The 22660-nt window shown below is 36.4% G+C and overlaps 2 protein-coding genes across 2 annotated transcripts; one reads left to right on the top strand and one right to left on the bottom strand.

The window, feature by feature from the left end:
• Positions 1–630: 630 nt before the first annotated feature.
• On the bottom strand, positions 631–4239 carry LOC132561768 (bifunctional protein GlmU-like). Its single transcript, XM_060226467.1, has 3 exons — positions 4231–4239; positions 3956–4141; positions 631–1177 (listed from the first exon to the last, which is right to left on the bottom strand). The coding sequence occupies exons 1-3, from the start codon at positions 4237–4239 to the stop codon at positions 941–943; spliced, it is 432 nt and encodes a 143-aa protein (XP_060082450.1). The 3' UTR covers positions 631–940.
• Positions 4240–6393: 2154 nt separating this feature from the next.
• On the top strand, positions 6394–22198 carry LOC132561772 (putative E3 ubiquitin-protein ligase UBR7). The gene is made up of 11 exons (XM_060226471.1): positions 6394–6547; positions 8059–8180; positions 8874–8934; positions 9272–9367; positions 13708–13761; positions 14167–14269; positions 16551–16687; positions 16876–17064; positions 18973–19138; positions 21083–21144; positions 21340–22198. Exons 1-11 carry the CDS (start codon positions 6395–6397, stop codon positions 21433–21435), a joined length of 1239 nt encoding a protein of 412 aa, XP_060082454.1. The 5' UTR covers position 6394; the 3' UTR covers positions 21436–22198.
• Positions 22199–22660: the final 462 nt, after the last annotated feature.

The following is a 22660-nucleotide window of genomic DNA, read 5'->3' as shown; positions in this document are numbered from 1 at the left end:
ACACTGTCAACTTATACTCACCAACACAGCTACATAGTCACCGACGAGCGACACTGTGAAGTTATACTAACCAACACAGCTACCTGATCACCGACAAACGATACTGTCAAGTTATACTAACCAACACAGCTACCTAGTCACCGACAAGCGACACTGTCAAGTTAAACTAACAAACACAGCTACCTGGTCACCGACGAGCGACACTGTCAAGTTTTACTAAACAACACAGCTTCCTAGTCACCGACAAGCGACATTGTCAAGTTATACTAACCAACACAGCTATCTGATCACCGACAAGCGATGCTGTCAAGTTATACTAACCAACACAGCTACCTGATCACCGACAAGCGATACTGTCAAGTTATACTAACCAACAGAGCTACCTCATCACCGACAAGCGACACTGTCAACTTATACTAACCAACACAGCTACCTAGTAACCGACAAGTAAGACTATCCAGCATGTTATTACATATGTAGTTAATAGTTTATCTAAGTTGAGTCTTTTGACTGCCACCATGAACATGTGCGACACACTGATAATGTAATTCATTAATAAGTAATTGCATTTGAGAGACATACCATGTCGGATGTACAATGCGAAGGTCTGATCTTCACTTAGTCCCGACAATGGTAAGTTTGGACAAGTTATTCAATTTCTTCTTATTTGAAAATGTAAGTAAATTGACTAGTTCAACCACACTTTTTGTCGTTATTTAAAATATCCATCAATATAATGTTCCTTAAAGTTAAGGTCACGTTATACGAGCATTGCATTGCCAGTGCAGTTCATATAGCACGTGTTATTTACATTCCACAATGATATACTGTCGAAATGCTGCGCTTCTGAGTAGGACGAGAGTGATATTGGTAAACAGACATTTTAATAAATTCTCCGTGTCGACGCTCGCCAAGTTTGTAATAGAGCAAAGCACGAGACTTATGAATTAATGATGAGCTCGTTATATCCTGTCTGAGTGTCCAACTCCCTGGTAAAAACCACACCCCCTGTGTTACCAATAACGACTTCCGCAGTTGTGAACACGACCAAGTCACCAATCACGTGACCTCCGATGACATGCCCGTCGACGTCGCTGAGACTAATGTGGAGATGACCTCCGCCGGACAAAGTTCCTACTAGCGATACGATCTCAAAGTGACCCTCAAATGTCTTCACCTGAAAAGCAGAAGGATATAATCAAAATGAAGTAATCCAGATCACGTGGTCAGAACACCGTAATGTACGTAGTCCAGAGATATCAAGGTGGCGACGGCAAAGCGCACATTACTGTGGTACCGACATGCTGATAGCGTACATTTCTGCGGTGTAGGTATCATAACAGAGTTGTCGAATGTTGTCATCTAAGTAAAAGTTACAAACGAGTTTCGAAATCTGTGTAATAATCCGACATCGATTTTGGCAGTAACTTGGAATTTGGTGCAGTTAGGATGCAAGAAATTTTCATTTATCTTTTAGTTTTCTAGCTCCAAAGTTTACATATCACACTAGTTAGCGTTTTAACAGTGATAAACATATAGTAAACATCAGAATATTGGTTTAGACCTAGACGCACTTTTCAAAGGAGGGAACGTTCCAATGGAAATTCAAAATGGCATGCTCCTAGTGCTCATTCAGTTGTTACATGATTTCGTATCAGTACGAACATCATCACATAAATATGATAATTTCATATCAGTACGAACATCATCACATAAATATGATCATTTCATATCAGTACAAACATAACCACATAAATATGATAATTTCATATCAGTAGGAACATATCATAAATATGATACATATCACATAACCACGTAAATATGATCATTTCATATCAGTACAAACATAACCACATAAATATGATCATTTCATATCAGTACAAACACCATCACATAAATATGATCATTTCATATCAGTACAAACATCATCACATAAATATGATCATTTCATATCAGTACAAACATAACCACGTAAATATGATCATTTCATATCAGTACAAACATAACCACATAAATATGATCATTTCATATCAGTACAAACATCATCACGTAAATATGATAATTTCATATCAGTACAAACACCATCACATAAATATGATCATTTCATATCAGTACAAACATAACCACGTCATTTCATAAACAAACATCATCACATAAATATGATAATTTCATATCAGTACAAACATCATCACGTAAATATGATAATTTCATATCAGTACAAACACCATCACATAAATATGATCATTTCATATCAGTACAAACATAACCACGTAAATATGATCATTTCATATCAGTACAAACATAACCACATAAATATGATCATTTCATATCAGTACAAACACCATCACGTAAATATGATCATTTCATATCAGTACAAACATAACCACATAAATATGATCATTTCATATCAGTACAAACATAACCACGTAAATATGATCATTTCATATCAGTACAAACATAACCACATAAATATGATCATTTCATATCAGTACAAACACCATCACGTAAATATGATCATTTCATATCAGTACAAACATAACCACATAAATATGATCATTTCATATCAGTACAAACATCATCACATAAATATGATCATTTCATATCAGTACAAACACCATCACATAAATATGATCATTTCATATCAGTACAAACATCATCACGTAAATATGATCATTTCATATCAGTACAAACACCATCACGTAAATATGATCATTTCATATCAGTACAAACATCATCACGTAAATATGATCATTTCATATCAGTACAAACACCATCACGTAAATATGATCATTTCATATCAGTACAAACATCATCACGTAAATATGATCATGAAATGTTTTAAATGAATACTACGACATTCAGCAGTTATAAAATTTCATATATAACCCTAACACATTCACTCGGGAAAGTAACCGATGTGTCAGCTTTCGGATGAAGCTCAGTTTTAAATGAACAGAAATTAACTTTTCATGTTGTAAATACCTGCCTTTGTTTATGTAGTGTCGAGACCAAAGTTTTGTCTAAAAGTGTGTGTAATGATTTGGTAAAATAATGTTAAATAACATCGGATATATGCATCGAAATCCCGTAATAGCTGCCCATTTTCTTAAACGCCGCCATCTTAGTGTGACCCCTCCGGTTCACGGATGAACCAGTACACAGTAACAATGGCCTTTCATATGTCATATGACAATCAGGCTATGGTCCAAATCGAAACGGTACCTATGCCGGTTAGATGCTGTGAGAGCTCAATACGTGTTTCTGATCGCCAATCCAAACTTCAGCAGTTAAGATATTATAATCATCAGAACATGGCCATGTAACTCTATTAAATCATATACGCTTAACGAGAGAAAGGGTGAAAGACTAGGAAGTCAGAGGGCCAATGTTCGATCCCTGATTCAAATGATGTCCGATCTCCGTTTAACGACAATGCCGCTTTAACTACTCCCAGATCCCTCCAAATACGTAGCTTTATAGTGTAATATCTTAATGGCCGACTTGTTCATTCTTTAAAAATGCTTATCACATTACTTCTACGTCAAACACATAAACGTCACGACTTTACATGTTACTGGTTATCGAACTTGTCCGTAATTTTGTAAATGAACATATCCATCCGAATAAACTGGAGTAATGGTAAAAAATAATGATCAAGACTATGTGAACTTTCTTAGTAATAAACATTTTCGATAAAGCAATAACTGATCCTTCAATATCTACTAGCGACACTGCACTTAACTAACCCGCTGCGCTGGACAATGCAATACATAACAGCTAAAGGGACACCGGGGGCCCTCTCATTAAAACGTGTGACTAGCCTCTCGATTTATTACCTAAACAGAGGATGACCATGTCTATGGAGAGAGGAAACTTTCAGATTTAGATGATGTGTGTGGCCACAGGGATTTGGCACGAATTTCCGACCATATGATGCGATATACATTATACATACAGTGGTACTGTCCGACATTCGCAGTGTAGCTTTCGTCACACTTCCGACACATGTCAGCACAAAAGCACCTCGTAAACCTAAGGTCTGTACCACGTTCAACAGTTCATGTTTGATTTCCTCGCCTGGTCTCAGTCGGACTGGATAACAGGTCAGTGCATACGTGCTGACACCTCTTGCTTCCTCGGCCTAAAACACGTGGCAATAAAAATGAATTGATTTGAATAAAGAGATATTTTTCAAGGGTTGGCAAAAGTAAATACACAAACAGCGAGTACCTCTTCCATGATGAATGCCCGGGTATAACTTTGCTTCGGAAATTAGATTGCGGCGCGCTGTAATTTTGACGGCGTGAGCGGCTGAAACACAGTTACGTATTCAAATACCAGATTTTATTTAGATCTTATTTCATTTGAAAATCATAGAATGTCATTTCAACCTCAGTACAGAAAGACAAAAGTATCACGCAAGAGGCTTGCCATTTTTGTATCTCTTCATCCTTGTCAAAATACAGCTTATATCTTAAAGAGACTGACCATGTATTCTCTATGTCACTCATCACATATAGCTGATACCAAATGGCGAAATAACGACATATCAATCACTATAAATAGCTGATACCAGATGGCGAAATAACGACATATCAATCACTACAAACAGTTGATACCAAATGGCGAAATAACGACATATCAATCACTATAAATAGCTGATACCAAATGGCGAATAAACGACACATCAATCACCACAAACAGTTGATACCAAATGACGAATTAACGACATATCAATCACCACAAATAGCTGATACCAAATGGCGAATTAACGACATATCAATCACCACAAATAGCTGATACCAGATGGCGAATTAACGACATATCAATCACCACAAATAGCTGATACCAAATGGCGAATTAACGACATATCAATCGCAACAAATAGCTGATACCAAATGGCGAATTAACGACATATCAATCACCACAAATAGCTGATACCAAATGGCAAATTAACGACATATCAATCACTATAAATAGCTGATACCAAATGACGAAATAGGACAATTCAGTCACTACACATATCTAATATCAAATACAACATAACAGAAAATTCAAATGAGATTAACACTGTGAATGGCCCGTACACGTAAGCAATCTAATTACCACTGTTATATATTGTTACACGAATTAATCAAGCAGAAGTACTTTGTTTGTTATAAAAACGCGCTAATGATCTCTGGAATAAATACAAAATTAAACTTGAGCAATTAATTTAAAAGCCGACGAATCTGTGGCTTATTTAGTCATCATTTGTGTAAGGACGTCAATATAATGTGAAATATTCTCATGTCTTTTAGTTAAAAATTCGTACCAATTAAGAAAAGTTTTCTTAAAAATAAATTGTACGGGAAACATTCCAGTCATATATAATTGGAAATTATTATTACCACTAACTGCAATTATGGATCTAACTAAATGGATTGGTATTTTTTTGTATCTTTGGCCGATTTCGTTCGTCGATATGACTAGTTGGACGTACCTGTCAACTTAATTATAATCCAAACTCTAATTCAATAAAACGTGGGCAAAATACGAACAAAAGAAATGTTACTCGGAGACTCCTTAAAAGGTACAAAGAAAATAAGACCAGTTGTTCCTGAAGAGTAAGCGTTTCCTGCTTCAACGACGACACTCGCCATGTAAACATTTGTCAATCCAAGTAAATAATATCACGTTTTCAAATGACAAAAAGGTATACACCAACGGAATCAACGGGTAAACTAAAGTGCATCAAACACGTCGAGCTTCATATTGCACAAAGAAGAAAATATTTCTCAATGAGATGAAGTTACTATGACGACCGTAAAATTTCTCCATATTTTTATCAATCTGCATCTCTTGAAATCCTGTGTTCAGTACCAGTTTGTCCCTCTTAGTTTACGACTTCTCGCACGAACACTTAAGACCCTTGACTATCGAATCATCTGCGACATGTAAACTTCCAGTTCTGGTAGGTATATGCGATCGACGTAGTTAATCAACTTTTTTGTTATTTAAAGACAAGACGTGATCAATATATATGAAAGTGAAATTAAAACCATGTTCAAACTCCAAGTCATATTAGGAAGGAACTAGCGATCTTATTTTGCTTTTTGATCTGCATTAAACAATCAGGTGCCCACCCTAACATTACTTATTCGAGTATTAACTAAACGTCGAGCGAACAGAATTGTCCGGCTGTAATGAAAATGGTTAAATAAATACTCATCAAAAACACACGGTAGATAAATAATGAACTGCATATAAATTATATATTCATTTGTTTATGTATCTTTATTTCATTATCAGTTATGGCCACATGTTCGTCGTAATTTGTTTCATTTTGTAATTCTAATCGCTTCAGCCAATTATTGGAAAGCTGTGCGATCTCACTTCCGGAACGAACGTAAACATGGCTTCTGAAAGTTTGGCGCCATCTACGAGTAATGACTGTGAAACCAGCTGTGTTTCGATGGTAGATGTGCTGAGAGAGGAGGAGGAACTGGAAGCAGACGCCACCGCCGTCCTGGGAGATAGTGACATTCATAATTGTACATATCCATCGGTACGCGTCATGACAGTAACTTTTGTGTATTTCATGAATCAGCAGATTTTCTTGGGACAAGGATATTTTTCACTTGCATTTCTGATAATCATTGTTGACCACAGCGATTTCCGCTGTTAGAATCTCTTATTCCGTGCTTTAAAATCATCTTAACATTATACGACACATTTCGAAAGTAGACATATTCATGGCTACTGCTAGCAACGTTGAAAAAGGACATTATTTGTGGCTACTGCTAGCAACATTGAAACTTGAAATACGTCATTACTGTACGGACATCTTTATAACTGAGGGATTATTTGATGTTAGGGATTGATAGAAGTGAAGAGAAAAGAAATAAGTTCAGAAACAGAGACATAGTATTTGTTATTTTTACTCAAGGATCTATTACTTATTTGATCTCCAAATGTAAATGGAACATGTATAGGTGTCGATTTTCATACAAGCTAGCTCTATGGGCCTTGTATATAGAAATGTTTTCGAATTTCTTGTTTACTTACAAAGTAGCCTTTTAATTTAACTAAAATGATTTGATGACTGTGATACACAGTTTCTTGTTTAATTTTAAAGGAAAATTATTGTGACATTTGTAAGGAAATGTGCTGGAGCCTAAGTTTTTTTTTCATCTTCAGGAAAGATTGGATTGGAGTTATGATGCATCCTCTCATTGATCATCCAATTAAATGTGTCATAACTCCCCAAGTTATTAAATGGCAAGTTGTTCCAGACCTTCCAGTCAACAGTTACAAGTTCTTGGGCAAAATGAGTATGGAATAACTTTAAATAAGACATCCAATATACAGACAGAAGAGTTTGGCTACAAAAAATATGTCCATCCACACTTATAATAATCTAGTTTATGTTAGGATCCATGGCAGGCCAAAAAAAAAAAAAAAAAAACAAATGGTACAAGACCTGGCAGATTGTTGTTCACAACAGTTACATCAGCTGTGTCACAGACATACTTGAAACCTGCAGCTATCCTTCACTTGAACACAGATGGGAACATGCTTCTGTCTGTCTATTTGCTATAAAAAAATAAAAAAAAAAATAGATAGTTCAGTTGTGTATGATGGTGATCTCCTGATTTTACTGCATATCTGACATTACAGATTCCAGATACCACACACCTCTACACACTAACACTCCAGTAGTCGTTCTTCTTCAGAACAATCCAAATTTGGAACAGCCTGCAAACTTGCATCACATATTGCCAGCAGTGTTATCCTTGTGACACTGAAGTCACAAATTAAATGTTCACTTTCTTTTCATCTTATGTGTGAAAAAAGATTGAAAAAAATTAGTGTATCAACACTCCTGAAACTCCCTGATTCCTCTGGAAGGTTCATGATATTGAACATACCACAGTGCTTATTTGGAAGTAAGTGGGTGTCCTACAGGAAGGAAATGGAAAATGGTTCTGATGCATTTTTCGAAAGTAAATTGGCTCAGGGCAGAGGAAGTGAAATTTTGATAGGGAAAGATAGTGACAGAATGTTTTTATATTGCAGGGATACATTCCTAGACAGGCCCTTTATTCCTGTTTGACATGTAATGGACAAGCTGGGATATGTTTGGCCTGCAGTTATGAGTGCCATGAAGGCCATGATCTTTGTGAACTCTACACCAAAAGGTGACGTACAACTTGTATGATAGTACTGTTTATTTGTTGTCTGTGTACTTAGTAAGCAACTCATTCATCCAAGGACTTGAAATTCTACAACAAACATGGCGAGTAAGGGGCAATATTGATTTGAAGTTGCATATCATTTACATTAAAATTTTGAAAAAGAACAATGGAAACAGTCATGGTTAAAAGTTCTGGAATACATTGATACAAAAGGTTGAAGAACAGAGGATGAGTTGATACAACTATGGTATAATTCCCAAAGATTTAATTCTCTGGGCAAGTAGCTGTTGGTTTAGATACAGGACAACCGAGACATCTTAAATAATACTGTGAAATTTGTAAATGAATATTTGAAAAAGGAAATTGTGCATGATATTAGCTTGGCTGAAGATATGAGAAATTGATATTAGTAAAATCTTAAAAAGAACCTATCTTTGTTTTGAATCATTTTAGTGCATATGTGATCAAGGTGGATGCATGTGGCCGATATACACATTAGCTCAAATTTCTACCCTTGTCTCACTAATACCAGAATAAGTGAAGTTTCCACACCAATACCAGTACAATGTAATTACGATTAATGTTACTGAACTTTTAACATGAAAATGTTTTTAATGTGTGTAACTCAGGTACTGTACAAACAGAAGAAAATTTGAGATTATATTATTATTGTTAGTTAATCTGTTTTATTTTCAGAAATTTTAGATGTGATTGTGGTAATGACAAGTTTCCTGGCAGCAAATGCAAGTTATATCCAGTAAGTCCAGAAAGCTGTACCTATTAAGCATGATTAATAAACCTTCTGAATCATGGTTTATGAGCAATGAATTACCAACTGCGCAGGTTTGGTTTTTGATCCTTTCTTACAATTTCAAGGAATTAAATGTGAGATAAAAAACTGTGATTAAAATTTAACTTCCTTTCTTTTATACAGTACACCATGTTATATCACCTATTAAGCTCTATAACATTGTTTGATTATTTAATTAATAATCATGTGACAAAATTTGACAAAGTTAAACCAAATTTGTCTGAATCACAATATCTTATTTGCTACTAGTGGCTACTTTTTTCTGTCAATTGCATCATTTCAGACAAAGGATCCCTCAAATGCTCGGAACAAATACAACCAGAATTTCAAGGGGCTGTATTGTGTGTGTGTGCGACCCTACCCCGATCCTGAGGATGAGGTGTGTAGTCTGTATAGTGTATATAACAGTACCCAGATCCCAAGGATGAGATGTGTAGTATGTATAGTGTATAGAACACTACCCAAATCCCCAGGATGAGGTGTGTAGTCTGCATAGTGTATATAACACTATCCAGATCCCAAGGATGAGGTGTATAGTCTGTATAGTGTGTATAACACTACCCAGATCCCCAGGATTAGTTGTGTAGTATAGTGTATATAACACTACCCAGATCCCAAGGATGAGGTGTGTAGTCTGTATAGTGTACACAACACTACCCAGATCCCCAGGATGAGGTGTGTGGTCTGTATAGTGTGTATAACACTACCCAGATCCTCAGGATGAGGTGTGTAGTATGTATAGTGTATAGAACACTACCCAGATCCCCAGGATGAGGTGTGTAGTCTTTTTAGTGTATATAACACTACCCAAATCCCCAGGATGAGGTGTGTAGTCTGTATAGTGTGTATAACACTACCCAGATCCTCAGGATGAGGTGTGTAGTATGTATAGTGTATAGAACACTACCCAGATCCCCAGGATGAGGTGTGTAGTCTGTATAGTGTATATAACACTACCCAAATCCCCAGGATGAGGTGTGTAGTCTGTATAGTGTGTATAACACTACCCAGATCCCCAGGATGAGGTGTGTAGTATGTATAGAACACTACCCAAATCCCCAGGATGAGGTGTGTAGTCTGTATAGTGTATATAACACTACCCAGATCCTCAGGATGAGGTGTGTAGTATGTATAGTGTATATAACACTACCCAGATCCCCAGGATGAGGTGTGTAGTCTGTATAGTGTATATAACACTACCCAAATCCCCAGGATGAGGTGTGTAGTCTGCATAGTGTATATAACACTATCCAGATCCCAAGGATGAGGTGTATAGTCTGTATAGTGTGTATAACACTACCCAGATCCCCAGGATGAGTGTAGTCTGTATAGTGTATATAGGTGTGTAGTCTGCATAGTGTATATAACACTACCTAGATCCCCAGGATGAGGTGTGTAGTCTGTATAGTGTATATAACACTACCCAGATCCCCAGGATGAGGTGTGTGGTCTGTATAGTGTATATAACACTACCCAGATCCTCAGGATGAGGTGTGTAGTATGTATAGTGTATAGAACACTACCCAGATCCCCAGGATGAGGTGTGTAGTCTTTTTAGTGTATATAACACTACCCAAATCCCCAGGATGAGGTGTGTAGTCTGTATAGTGTGTATAACACTACCCAGATCCTCAGGATGAGGTGTGTAGTATGTATAGTGTATAGAACACTACCCAGATCCCCAGGATGAGGTGTGTAGTCTGTATAGTGTATATATACCCAAATCCCCAGGATGAGGTGTGTAGTCTGTATAGTGTGTATAACACTACCCAGATCCCCAGGATGAGGTGTGTAGTATGTATAGTGTATAGAACACTACCCAAATCCCCAGGATGAGGTGTGTAGTCTGCATAGTGTATATAACACTATCCAGATCCCAAGGATGAGGTGTATAGTCTGTATAGTGTGTATAACACTACCCAGATCCCCAGGATGAGGTGTGTAGTCTGCATAGTGTATATAACACTACCTAGATCCCCAGGATGAGGTGTGTAGTCTGTATAGTGTATATAACACTATCCAAATCCCCAGGATGAGGTGTGTAGTCTGTATAGTGTATAAAACACTACCCAGATCCCCAGGATGAGGTGTGTAGTCTGTATAGTGTATATAACACTACCTAGATCCCCAGGATGAGGTGTGTAGTCTGTATAGTGTATATAACACTATCCAGATCCCCAGGATGAGGTGTGTAGTCTGTATAGTGTATATAACTTTATCCAGATCCCAAGGATGAGGTGTGTAGTCTGTATAGTGTATATAACACTATCCAGATCCCAAGGATGAGGTGTGTAGTCTGTATAGTGTATACAACACTACCCAGATCCCCAGGATGAGGTGTGTAGTCTGCATAGTGTATATAACACTATCCAGATCCCAAGGATGAGGTGTGTAGTCTGTATAGTGTATATAACACTACCCAGATCCCCAGGATTAGTTGTGTAGTATAGTGTATAGAACACTACCCAGATCCCCAGGATGAGGTGTGTAGTCTGTATAGTGTATATAACACTACCTAACTCCCCAGGATGAGATGTGTAGTCTGTATAGTGTATACAACACTACCCAGATCCCCAGGATGAGGTGTGTAGTCTGCATAGTGTATATAACACTATCCAGATCCCAAGGATGAGGTGTGTAGTCTGCATAGTGTATATAACACTACCCAGATCCCCAGGATTAGTTGTGTAGTATAGTGTATAGAACACTACCCAGATCCCCAGGATGAGGTGTGTAGTCTGTATAGTGTATATAACACTACCTAGATCCCCAGGATGAGGTGTGTAGTCTGTATAGTGTATATAACACTACCTAACTCCCCAGGATGAGGTGTGTAGTCTGTATAGTGTATATAACACTACCCAGATCCCAAGGATGAGGTGTGTAGTCTGTTTAGTGTATATAACACTACCTAGATCCCCAGGATGAGGTGTGTAGTCTGTATAGTGTATACAACACTAACAAGATCCCCAGGATGAGATGTGTAGTCTGTATAGTGTATATAACACTACCCAGATCCCCAGGATGAGGTGTGTAGTCTGTATAGTGTGTATAACACTACCCAGGATGAGGTGTGTAGTCTGTATAGTGTATATAACACTACCCAGGATGAGGTGTGTAGTCTGTATAGTGTGTATAACACTACCCAGGATGAGGTGTGTAGTCTGCATAGTGTATATAACACTACCCAGATCCCCAGGATGAGATGTGTAGTCTGTATAGTGTATATAACACTACCCAGATCCCAAGGATGAGGTGTGTAGTCTGTATAGTGTGTATAACACTAACCAGGATGAGATGTGTAGTCTGTACAGTGTGTATAACACTACCCAGGATGAGGTGTGTAGTCTGTATAGTGTGTATAACACTACTCAGGATGAGGTGTGTAGTCTGTATAGTGTGTAGTGTATATGATCCTACCCTGATTCATAGGTGAGGAATATAGACTGTATAGTTGATGTCACCACACCCAGATCTCGTGACGGAGTTGTGCAGTCTGCATCAAGTATGAAATATGTCCTGGCAGATATTCTATAACATCTCATTATCAGTTTCACCTTGAATGAGGTTTTGTTACAGAATATCATGAGCATGTGCTTACATCATCTTTATTCTTTTGTTTATGAAGTGCACATCATCCATTATGTCTCATATTAAATATGTTTACATGCAATAGCTGGATATGGACATGGGGGTTGGGTTGGACATTTGTAAACACCTTCATGCTGGGACAGATTTTGGTCAAATTCTTGGTGACAGTGGTATTTATGTCTTGGAGACATTTTTAGCACACCATCATCAGAAGGTGGGCTATTCAAATTGCTCTGTGTCTGTGATCCGTCGTAGGTTCTCCTTGGTCCATATCTGTGCCTGTTTGATTTTGGGACTGATGAAAAAAAACACTGGCTGACAGGCAGCCATCTTGGATTTTTACTTTGAAAGTTTGTTATCACTATTTCTTGAGAAGTACTTAATGGATCTTTCTTAGATATAAGTTCCTCTTTGTCCCTTGTTGTGCCCATTTAATTTTGGAACTGATCAAGAATAACAAAATGGTCATCAGGGGGTTATCTTAGATTAACTTTGCAAGTTTGTTATCACTATTTCTTGAGATCTACTCTGTAGATCTTTCTACAATTACATGTATAGGTTCCTTTAGGTCCCTAGTTGTGCCTGTGTGAGTTTGTGACTGATCAGAAAAACAAAATGGCCCACAGGTGCCCATCTTGGATTTTGTCTAGTAGATATTGTTATTGCTATTTCTAAAGAAGTACAGAATGGATATCTCTCAAATTTCATACATATGTTCCCTTTGGTCTCTCCTTGTGCTTGTTTGCTTTTGGGACTGATCAGATGATTGGCTTGACCCATTTTTAAAGTCTCAGGAGTCAAATGTTTTGAAATATTCAAATGACTTCTTTTGTATATCCAAAGGCCCAGACTATATATTTGCTCATTAAAATAAATTGATGAATGACTTCCAAGAATGTTCAAATGAATGATCTTGACCCTTTTTCAAGGTCACAGATATAAACAGTTTTGAGAACTTAAAAGCTTCTTCTTTCAATAAATAATCAGTCCTGTGGAAAAAATATATCATGTATGGGCTGTTAAGGCCCAGGACTTTTCGTTGTTGATAAAAATACATGTTTAACCAAAGGTAATTTATTCACACAGTCCTAAATTATAATAAACTCATTGGTTGTTGTGTGTTTTCAGATTGAGGACGAGATGATACAATGTGTTATATGTGAAGACTGGTACCATGGACGGGTATATACTATATTTTTTCTCAGTAGTTGTATACTATTCAAACTAAGGTGGGGGAAGTAGCTGAAGTATCTTTTATTTTTGGATTGCTTTTCAAGTTTAAATGTTGATTTAAGTTAAATTCACAGTTGCAATAAATTGAAAATTCTTTTCAACTTAATTTTGTATGTTTCACTCACTACACCAATCCCCCTGGAATGATCAATTATAAAAATCATGAAAAAAACCTGTTACAATCAGCTGATTGTGAGGATTAGTATTTTCAGTGATACCATGTTTCTATATAAGTTGATTTGACTGGTGTTGTAGCATTTTCATAACTGGATATATGTTTCTAGATTATACAGTCAAAACAACATTCAGACAGGAATATTTCTACATATATTGAAGTTTTTTTTTTACTTACAGCATCTTGGAAACAAAGACATACCATTAGACTTTGAAGAAATGGTATGCACAGGATGTATGCAGAAGTTTGACTTTCTTTGGGCGTACAACCTCTACAGTCAAGGTACCAGCCTATTAGTGTTTATTCTGTCTAGAGATATCCCTAGCATTTATCTTCTGTCCAGAGATATCCCCAGCATTTATCTTCTGTCTAGAGATATCCCCAGCATTTATCTTCTGTCTAGAGATATCCTCAGCATTTATCTTCTGTCTAGAGCTATCCCCCAAATTTATCCTCTGTCCAGAGATATCCCATGTACACACAACACTTACATTTAATAGTGACACATACACATAAATACTCATACTGATACATGCTTACACACAATAAACACATTCAATATAATAAATTATGCAAAAATATACTTCGTTTACATACTTGCATATCACAGAATATAATATGTAGAGAAATGAAAGTGAAGACAAAAGAGTAGAAAAATACTAGACATTGCTAACTTGCTAACTGTGGAAAAGAAATATTAGAAGAAGAGGGTTGGAGATGTGAGATGGGTTTTTTTGTTTGTTTGCTGTTTTACTTAAGGAATGTCAAGGATAATTAGTTGAAAATGTTTAGATATCAAGCTGAATAAGGTTTTTCCATTTACTCCATTTCTAGATTTTTAGATCGAAAAAGTAATCTTTACTATTTGTTATATACTTCTGTAAGTCATAGTAATCGTTCTTATTGTTGAGTAAAACGTTGACATTTACGGACCTTTTAAGACATCTGTTTCTCTAGATATATTGTATAATGATAAGAATGATTATGTTATCAACAGGAAAATTAAGACTTTTGTCATTAATTCCAAATAGGAAGGATTGATTATTGATTGAAAAGGGTATATAAAGATCATCTAGGAGTGTTTTAGAGTTTCTAGACTTTGTGGTAGATTTTGTACTCCCTGGCATTCCCACATTAAGTGATTTATAGTTTCCCTTTATGAATTACAAAATGAACATAGTGGACTAACAACTATAATTACAATAGTTTTGAATTTGTGGTAAGAATTTATAGTGTGATATTTGAAATTGAAGCCATTGAAATTTAGTATTTTTTGTGACTTTATACAGAACTGTATCAATTTTATTCCATCCTCTTTAATCAAACAGGAATTGTTCTAGCCATTTTATTGTACCAGAAGCTATGATGTTATTTTGATTAAAAATGTTAAAGAAAAATTTGGATCCAGAAGTTTTTGCAAAAATATCTTTATTTTTGGAAGTAAGAAAGGGCAAATAACTGGTTTCAAGTTAATTGGTGAAGGATCAAGTAGACATTTTTGTGAATTGCAGATATTAATCCATGAACTTGAAGAAAATTTGTATGAAGTTGATATTTTTCTGAAAGTTCTTCAGAGGTATAGAAGAAAACGCTATCTGTATTCTTGATCAGATCTGAGTGTGTATTCCTGATGTATACCCAGATTGATTTTTATTTTGCCAAATATTTTGGGTTAACACTGATCTTTCCTCAAGATCTCTTAATTTCTTTTGAATTATTCAATATGTACAAATATTTAAACACGTCTTTCCAAAAGTTGTTAAATACATATATTACTGTATTTTGATATATATTCACTACCAATATTCATCAACACATCCATATCAATTTTGTCTTTCAACATTGCCTTTTATTTCCCTTTTTTGTTATATGGTCTCCTAACCCACCCCAGTTTAAGAGCATCAGTATTTGCATTCAAATTAACCATCTTCAATCCACCATGTTTCTTTAGATTTTGTCTGTTTTTTCTATTCCAGAGAAATTTAAAAAATACAATATTGATTTCTTTAATCACCTTTTCACTGGGATTCAGAAGGGATCTAAACAAATGATTGAATGAATGCTGACACAATATGTTCCCAGTAATTGATATGTGAAGTCATTGCATTGGCAGTGGGGTATTAGTTATCTTCTAGATGACAGTTCTAATTTTCATCAAAATCCATACATCTATATGAGATCTGTTTAAATAATTGCATTTATCAATTTAATACCTGAAACAACTTTCAAGTATTGTAAAAGAATGATCTTCACTGAAATGAGAAGAGAGCATCTGCATTTCTGTGAGATTAACATGTTGACACTAGAGTAATTCCTTGTGTTTTTAACTGTCACAAGATAATGTGTTTAACCAATAATTATATATATATACATATGGACACTTGAAAATTTATGAAAATGATGTTGAAAGACTATTTTCCTGCAATTTATTTTGATCACAATACAGTTATGATCATGAGTATTGACTCGGTAACCCAAGATAAGTTTGACGAACAAATACTACCCATTCTCAGGTGACCATTTGAGGTATATAATCTATTGTGTATATTCTTATCCTTCAAAGAAACAAAGAAAATTGAGTCAGATGATAGTACAGATGTTGTTGAGGTGGGAGGCAAACAGAGGAGCAATGATAGTCCAAAGGGAGGGGAAAAGAAGAGCACAGAGACATCACTGCCTACATGTAAAGGGGATGCAGAAGTGAGTATTTTACAACAATTTCTAGTGAAATCTGAAAGACAACAATATATCGTGATATCTGTTAGACAACTATACTTGGGGACACTAGATAGACAACAGTAGATAGCAACACATGTTGTATGGCTAATGTAGAGGTTGTGATAGGATTCATGTTTTACGTTGTAAAGGTTAGGTATTGAATGTTTTAGGCCAATAACTGTGATACAGAACCGGTGATGAAGAAAGCCAAGATTGAAAAGTCTGGGGATCCAAAGCAAGAAGCAGCCCCTTCTTGTCTTCTGAAACAGTTACAGAGTAGGGATGTGATAGCCAGAGATTGCTCCACCTTCTGGAAGGCTGGATGGAGAAATAAGCTGTGTGTATGTCCATGCTGTAAGGTAATGGCAATGTCTTGTCAAGATATAGATAGTATATACAAACACCAGAGTTTCTATGCTATGACCAGGCACTATTTGTTCTAAAATATAGAAGGTCATGGTGTTAACACTGATATGGGTTGTTTTTGTCACCAAACCTGAAGATCCAAGTTCGCTGATGACATACCGCAGCAATGGTTGTCTGTCTGTTTATCTGTTCACCATTCTACATATCACTACTGATCATGGATGACTGAGCAGATTTTGACCAGTTTTGTTCAGAATAATCCTTTGGGGGAAGGGTACTCATTTACATATGGGAATCTTTTTTTGCATAAACAATGGGTTTGACTTCTCTTGGGCCTGTAATATCAGGGGCCCAAAATGGAAAATTTAGCATAAACTTTAAAATCCTTCTTCTTCTTCGGGAATAATTTGATTTTGTCCAAATTTGGTCTGAAACATCCTTCTGTGAAAAGGATTTGATAATGTATAATGGTGGGTCTCAACCCCCTGAGGCTGATGGGGAGAGGTGGGGTCAGATAGGGAAAATATAGCAGATGTTTTTAAATTCTTTTGTAAGAATACAAGGATTCTGTCTCAATTTTGTCTGTATAATCCTTGGGTAATGAGGAGTAATGGGGCAGAAGGGCCAGTGTCCAATAGGAGAAACAGCAAATTCTTAATAATCATTCTTCTTTTGTAGGATTGTTCCAATTTTGTCTGAAGCATCCTTGGGTGAAAGGGAATTAATTTTGTTTAAACAGTGATTCTCAACTCCCTAAGATGGGTCAGGCAGGGTCTAATAGGGGAAACAGTATATTCGTTCTTTAAAATCCTTCTTCTGTATGAGTTTCAGGATTTTGTCCAAAAGTCTGAAGCATCGTTGAATGAAGGGAAAACAGTTGAATGTTTAAAATACTTTTCATTTAGTTTAGCTGAAAGACTTTTGAACTAAACCAGGTAGGCAAGATTTAGATGAAAATTCCTGTGCAGGCTCTTTTGAAGTTGAATGGAAGCAACCTGACATAATTAACGAAATCAGGATCAAGATGGTCAGTTTATTAACTAAACATTTTGAGGTTGCCATATGGAACTACAACCTGTTGCTACATTTTTTTAATTTACAAAGCAATACTAGCACCATGACCCTGCTGTTTTACTGTATGGAGTCTCTGCTGATTAATACTAACAATTGAACATATACAGAAAACAGACAGAAGACAAGATTTATAAAAAAACAAACAATAACCAATGTATGAAAAATTTAAAGAACAGTATTACCAAGTAAGGTCAGTATTCAAATGAATTTAGCCCTGTATCATCAAATGGTGGGCTGTTCAAAGCACTCTTCATCTGTGGTCTGTCTGTAAACAATCCTTGTTATGACTGTTTCTTAAAAAGTGCTTGATGGATATTTTTCAGACTTTCCCTCGGTCTCTATACAAATAATGGAGTGACAGCCATCATTGATTTGATGGTAAAAGTTTGTAATCACTATTTCTTGAGAAGTTCTGGAGGGATATATCTCAAACTTCTTATGTAGGATCCCCTCTTTCTTTAGTTGTTCCCATTTAATTTTGAATTTGACCAGCCGTATTGGATTTTAAGAGTTGAAGTTTGTTATTGTTATTTCTTGAGAAGGACTTGAAAGGTATTTCTCAAACTTAATATATATGTTCCTCTTGGTCCGAGTTGTATCCATTCAATTTTTAGACTGACTGGAGAACATTTTGGACTGTGAAAGTTGAAGCTTGTTATCATGACTTCTTTGAAAGTTCTTGTTAGATCTTTCTTAGAGACAATTTGTAGGAGAGAAGAAAAGAGGAAAGAAGTCTTCTATAGAATCAATAAAGGTTATAAATATCAATAGTGGACGCGAAGATCTCTCTAAGAACTTTAGATGCCTAGTATTTGTTCATTACGTAGGAGATGTATAAAGACAGAGGAATAACATTCATCATAGATGAGTCAGACACAGTAACAGCATATGAGAAGAGAGGTAAAGATAAACAGACACCATCCTCCCAGTATGACAAGGGACTGCAGGCTCTGTCAAGTATGGACCGCATACAACAGGTTGAGGTTATACAAGGTCAGTGAACTGATGTATATGTGGTATATAAATATGTGATGGGGATCTGAACAGATACATGTATTTTGTGATAAAGGTATTGAAAGATACAGGTATTGACAGATAAGGTGTTATATGATGACGTTGTACAATAATAGTATTATCGTGTGTTCTTGCACAGGTGTTATATGATGAATATGTGCATGGATACAGGTGGTGTGTTCTCACACAGGTGTTATATGATGAATGTGTGCATGGATACAGGTGGTGTATTCTTACACAGGTGTTCTATGATGAATATGTGCATGGATACAGGTGGTGTGTTCTTACACAGGTGCTGTATGATGAATGTGTGCATGGATACAGCTGGTGTGTTCTCACAATGGTGCTGTATGATGAATGTGTGCATGGATACAGGTGGTGTGTTCTCACACAGGTATTGTTATGAAGATGTTGATATGTATTCAAGTGTTTTGTGATGAAAGTGTTTAACAATACAGTTCAGTGGTGAAGATATAAACATACAGGTATTTTGGTAAAGGTCACCCTGCTTACAGAAACAGGTGTTTTTGAATGAATGTGTTGACTGAAGCAGGCATTGCATTGTGAGGTATGGACGGATGCAGTCACTGCACAATGAAGATATCAGATACTATAGTGTGTGGTGAAGGTGTTGCCAGGTAATGTCATGTGTGATGAAAACTGACAGATAAAAGTGGTCAACTGTTGACTGAAATCTTAAAATTTTATCAGTTCCTTTTAAATTTGTCACTAATCAATACAGGGGTACAGGTTATCCTTGGGGATGACAGTTGTTAGACACTAGCAGGGGTACAGGTTATCCTTGGGGATGACAGTTGTTGGTAGACACCAGGGGGTACAGGTTATCCTTGGGGATGACAGATGTTGTTAGACACTAGCAGGGGTACAGGTTATCCTTGGGGATGACAGCTGTTGTTAGACACTAGCAGGGGTACAGGTTATCCTGAGGGATGACAGTTGTTTTTAGACACCAGCAGGGTTACAAGTTATCCTTGGGGATGACAGCTGTTGTTAGACACCAGCAGGGGTACAAGTTATCCTTGGGGATGACAGTTGTTGTTAGACACCAGCAGGGGTACAGGTTATCCTTGGGGATGACAGCTGTTGTTAGACACCAGTGGGGTACAAGTTATCCTTGGGGATGACAGTTGTTGTTAGACACCAGGGGGTACAAGTTATTCTTGGGGATGACAGTTGTTGTTAGACACCGCTGGGGTACAGGTTATCCTTGGGGATGACAGTTGTTGTTAGACACCGCTGGGATACATGTTATCCTTGGGGATGACAGCTGTTGTTAGACATCACTGGGGTACCAAGTTATCCTTGGGGATGACAGCTGTTGTTAGACACCACTGGGGTACCAAGTTATCCTTGGGGATGACAGCTGTTGTTAGACACCAGCAGGGGTACAAGTTATCCTTGGGGATGACAGTTGTTGTTAGACACCAGCAGGGGTACAGGTTATCCTTGTTATCCTTGGGGATGACAGTTGTTGTTAGACACCAGCAGGGGTACAGGTTATCCTTGGGGATGACAGCTGTTGTTAGACACCACTGGGGTACCAAGTTATCCTTGGGGATGACAGCTGTTGTTAGACACCACTGGGGTACCAAGTTATCCTTGGGGATGACAGCTGTTGTTAGACACTAGCAGGGATACAGGTTATCCTTAGGGATGACAGTTGTTCATTGACCACTGGAGTGTTAAATTAAACAGAAAGTACTTTTAACGTCTTGTTGAAATTTCTGGTTTTATTTTCATTTGTGTATCAAAAAGTGAGTCTACTGTAAGTAGTAAGTAAGTTTACTGAGGAAAAGGAAGAGTTTTAGAGAATTCCTTCTTTAGATAAGGTGAACCTTGTGTAGAAGTTTTCCACAGCAACATACACATTATACATGTAGTGATTTTATTCAATTCAAACAGGGTTCAATGACATGAAGAGTGAGCTGAGTACTTATCTGAAAAAGTTTGCTGATGATGGAAAGGTATTTTAATTTTCTATCAATAAAATTTCAGTCCCTGGTATTCAAAATATCCTGCATGTATATAAAGTTATTGAGGTATTCAGTGCACAGTTTAAATAGTAATATTCATAGTAAAATTTTGGTTGATAAATTGTAATGATTGTAGTTGCATGTTATGGTGAGTCGGTATGATCACTTTCTGATGATGTTTTTTAGGTTGTGAAAGCAGAAGATATCAGAGAATTCTTTTCACAAATGGAAGCAAGAAAGAGACAGCGGGCAGCTGCCCCATTCCAATATTTTTGTAAGTGATAGGAGGAAACAACCTCAGACTTTGTAGCTGGAACAGTGATCAATTTTTATTAATATGTTATGCTGAAGTACAGAATTCAGTCATGGAATATGGAACATTTTGAAAATTTGTCAACATTGCTGAAGTGAATTGTTATTTCTTTGAGAGATATGGACCACAGGTACTGATTTAATGGCAGAGGTGTTACATGATTTATCAGGCTACATAGTGAATGGTGGTGATTGGGAAGGTGATGTTTTATTATCCTGTAAAAGTTATCTGATATTCCCATGTTTATTTCAATTTTAGTTACACATTTTAAATCATGGATGTTGTACAACTTCAATTTCAGTTTCCTTTTATTTGAAAATATTATGTACTTCCTGAAAATTCTTTATCATATTCAGATGATCTATGAAGTGTGATATTTTAATATAAATTCATATGCTGTTAAAGGCAAATGAATCAATAAAGACTTGGTACTAAGATACAAATTCTCTACAGGGGTAATATGATATATTTTCATCATGCTTGAGATCTGAAATAGTGTTTTACCTTACAACATGAGATATTGGATCAATATAATACAATTACCGCTATTATTCTGGGATGTCGGGAAGTTCGCCATATGAGAGGTGTTGGTTTCTTGAGGGAACAGATTCAGTGTAACATGACATCTCAAGGATGGGCAAATAATCATGCCTACCACTGACAAAGGCAATGATTGTTTTTATTTCAGTGAAAACATCTCTTTTTTTAACTAATAAAATATGAATAAATGAATGTTTTGATTGTATTTTGTAATAAAAAACTACAAATCATTAGCATTGATAATAAACTCTTTGTCCTAAGACCCTGATAATTTTGTTTACAGAATATTTAAATCATGCATGAATGTCAAGTCTTGGACACCAATACAGAGGGGGTCACCTTGCCTTAATTGTTTTTAATTGAATCAAAGTCATTGATCCTGATATCGACACAATTTTCTTAACTTTATTTATTTACTTCCGTAACCAATGTTTTGGCTGTGAATTGAAGTAGGGCTATTTGGCATTTCAAAGATCTTCATCTTGTAAATTTGGCATGTTGATGACAGGAATGGCTTTTCTACATTTCAAAGGTCTTCAACTTGAAAAATTGGCCTTTTTATGACAAGAAGGGCTACTCCACATTTCAGAGATCTTCAACTTGGGAAGTTGGATTTTTGAAGTTTCTATCCCAAAGATCCCCAATAGAAGAGAT

The sequence above is a fragment of the Ylistrum balloti genome, unplaced genomic scaffold, assembly GCF_031769215.1.
Source record: "Ylistrum balloti isolate Yb309-2 unplaced genomic scaffold, AGI_CSIRO_Ybal_v1 Utg371276, whole genome shotgun sequence".
NCBI lineage: Eukaryota > Metazoa > Mollusca > Bivalvia > Pectinida > Pectinidae > Ylistrum > Ylistrum balloti.
Note: the sequence above shows the minus strand (reverse complement) of the source record. Positions and strands in the feature narration are given on the sequence as shown.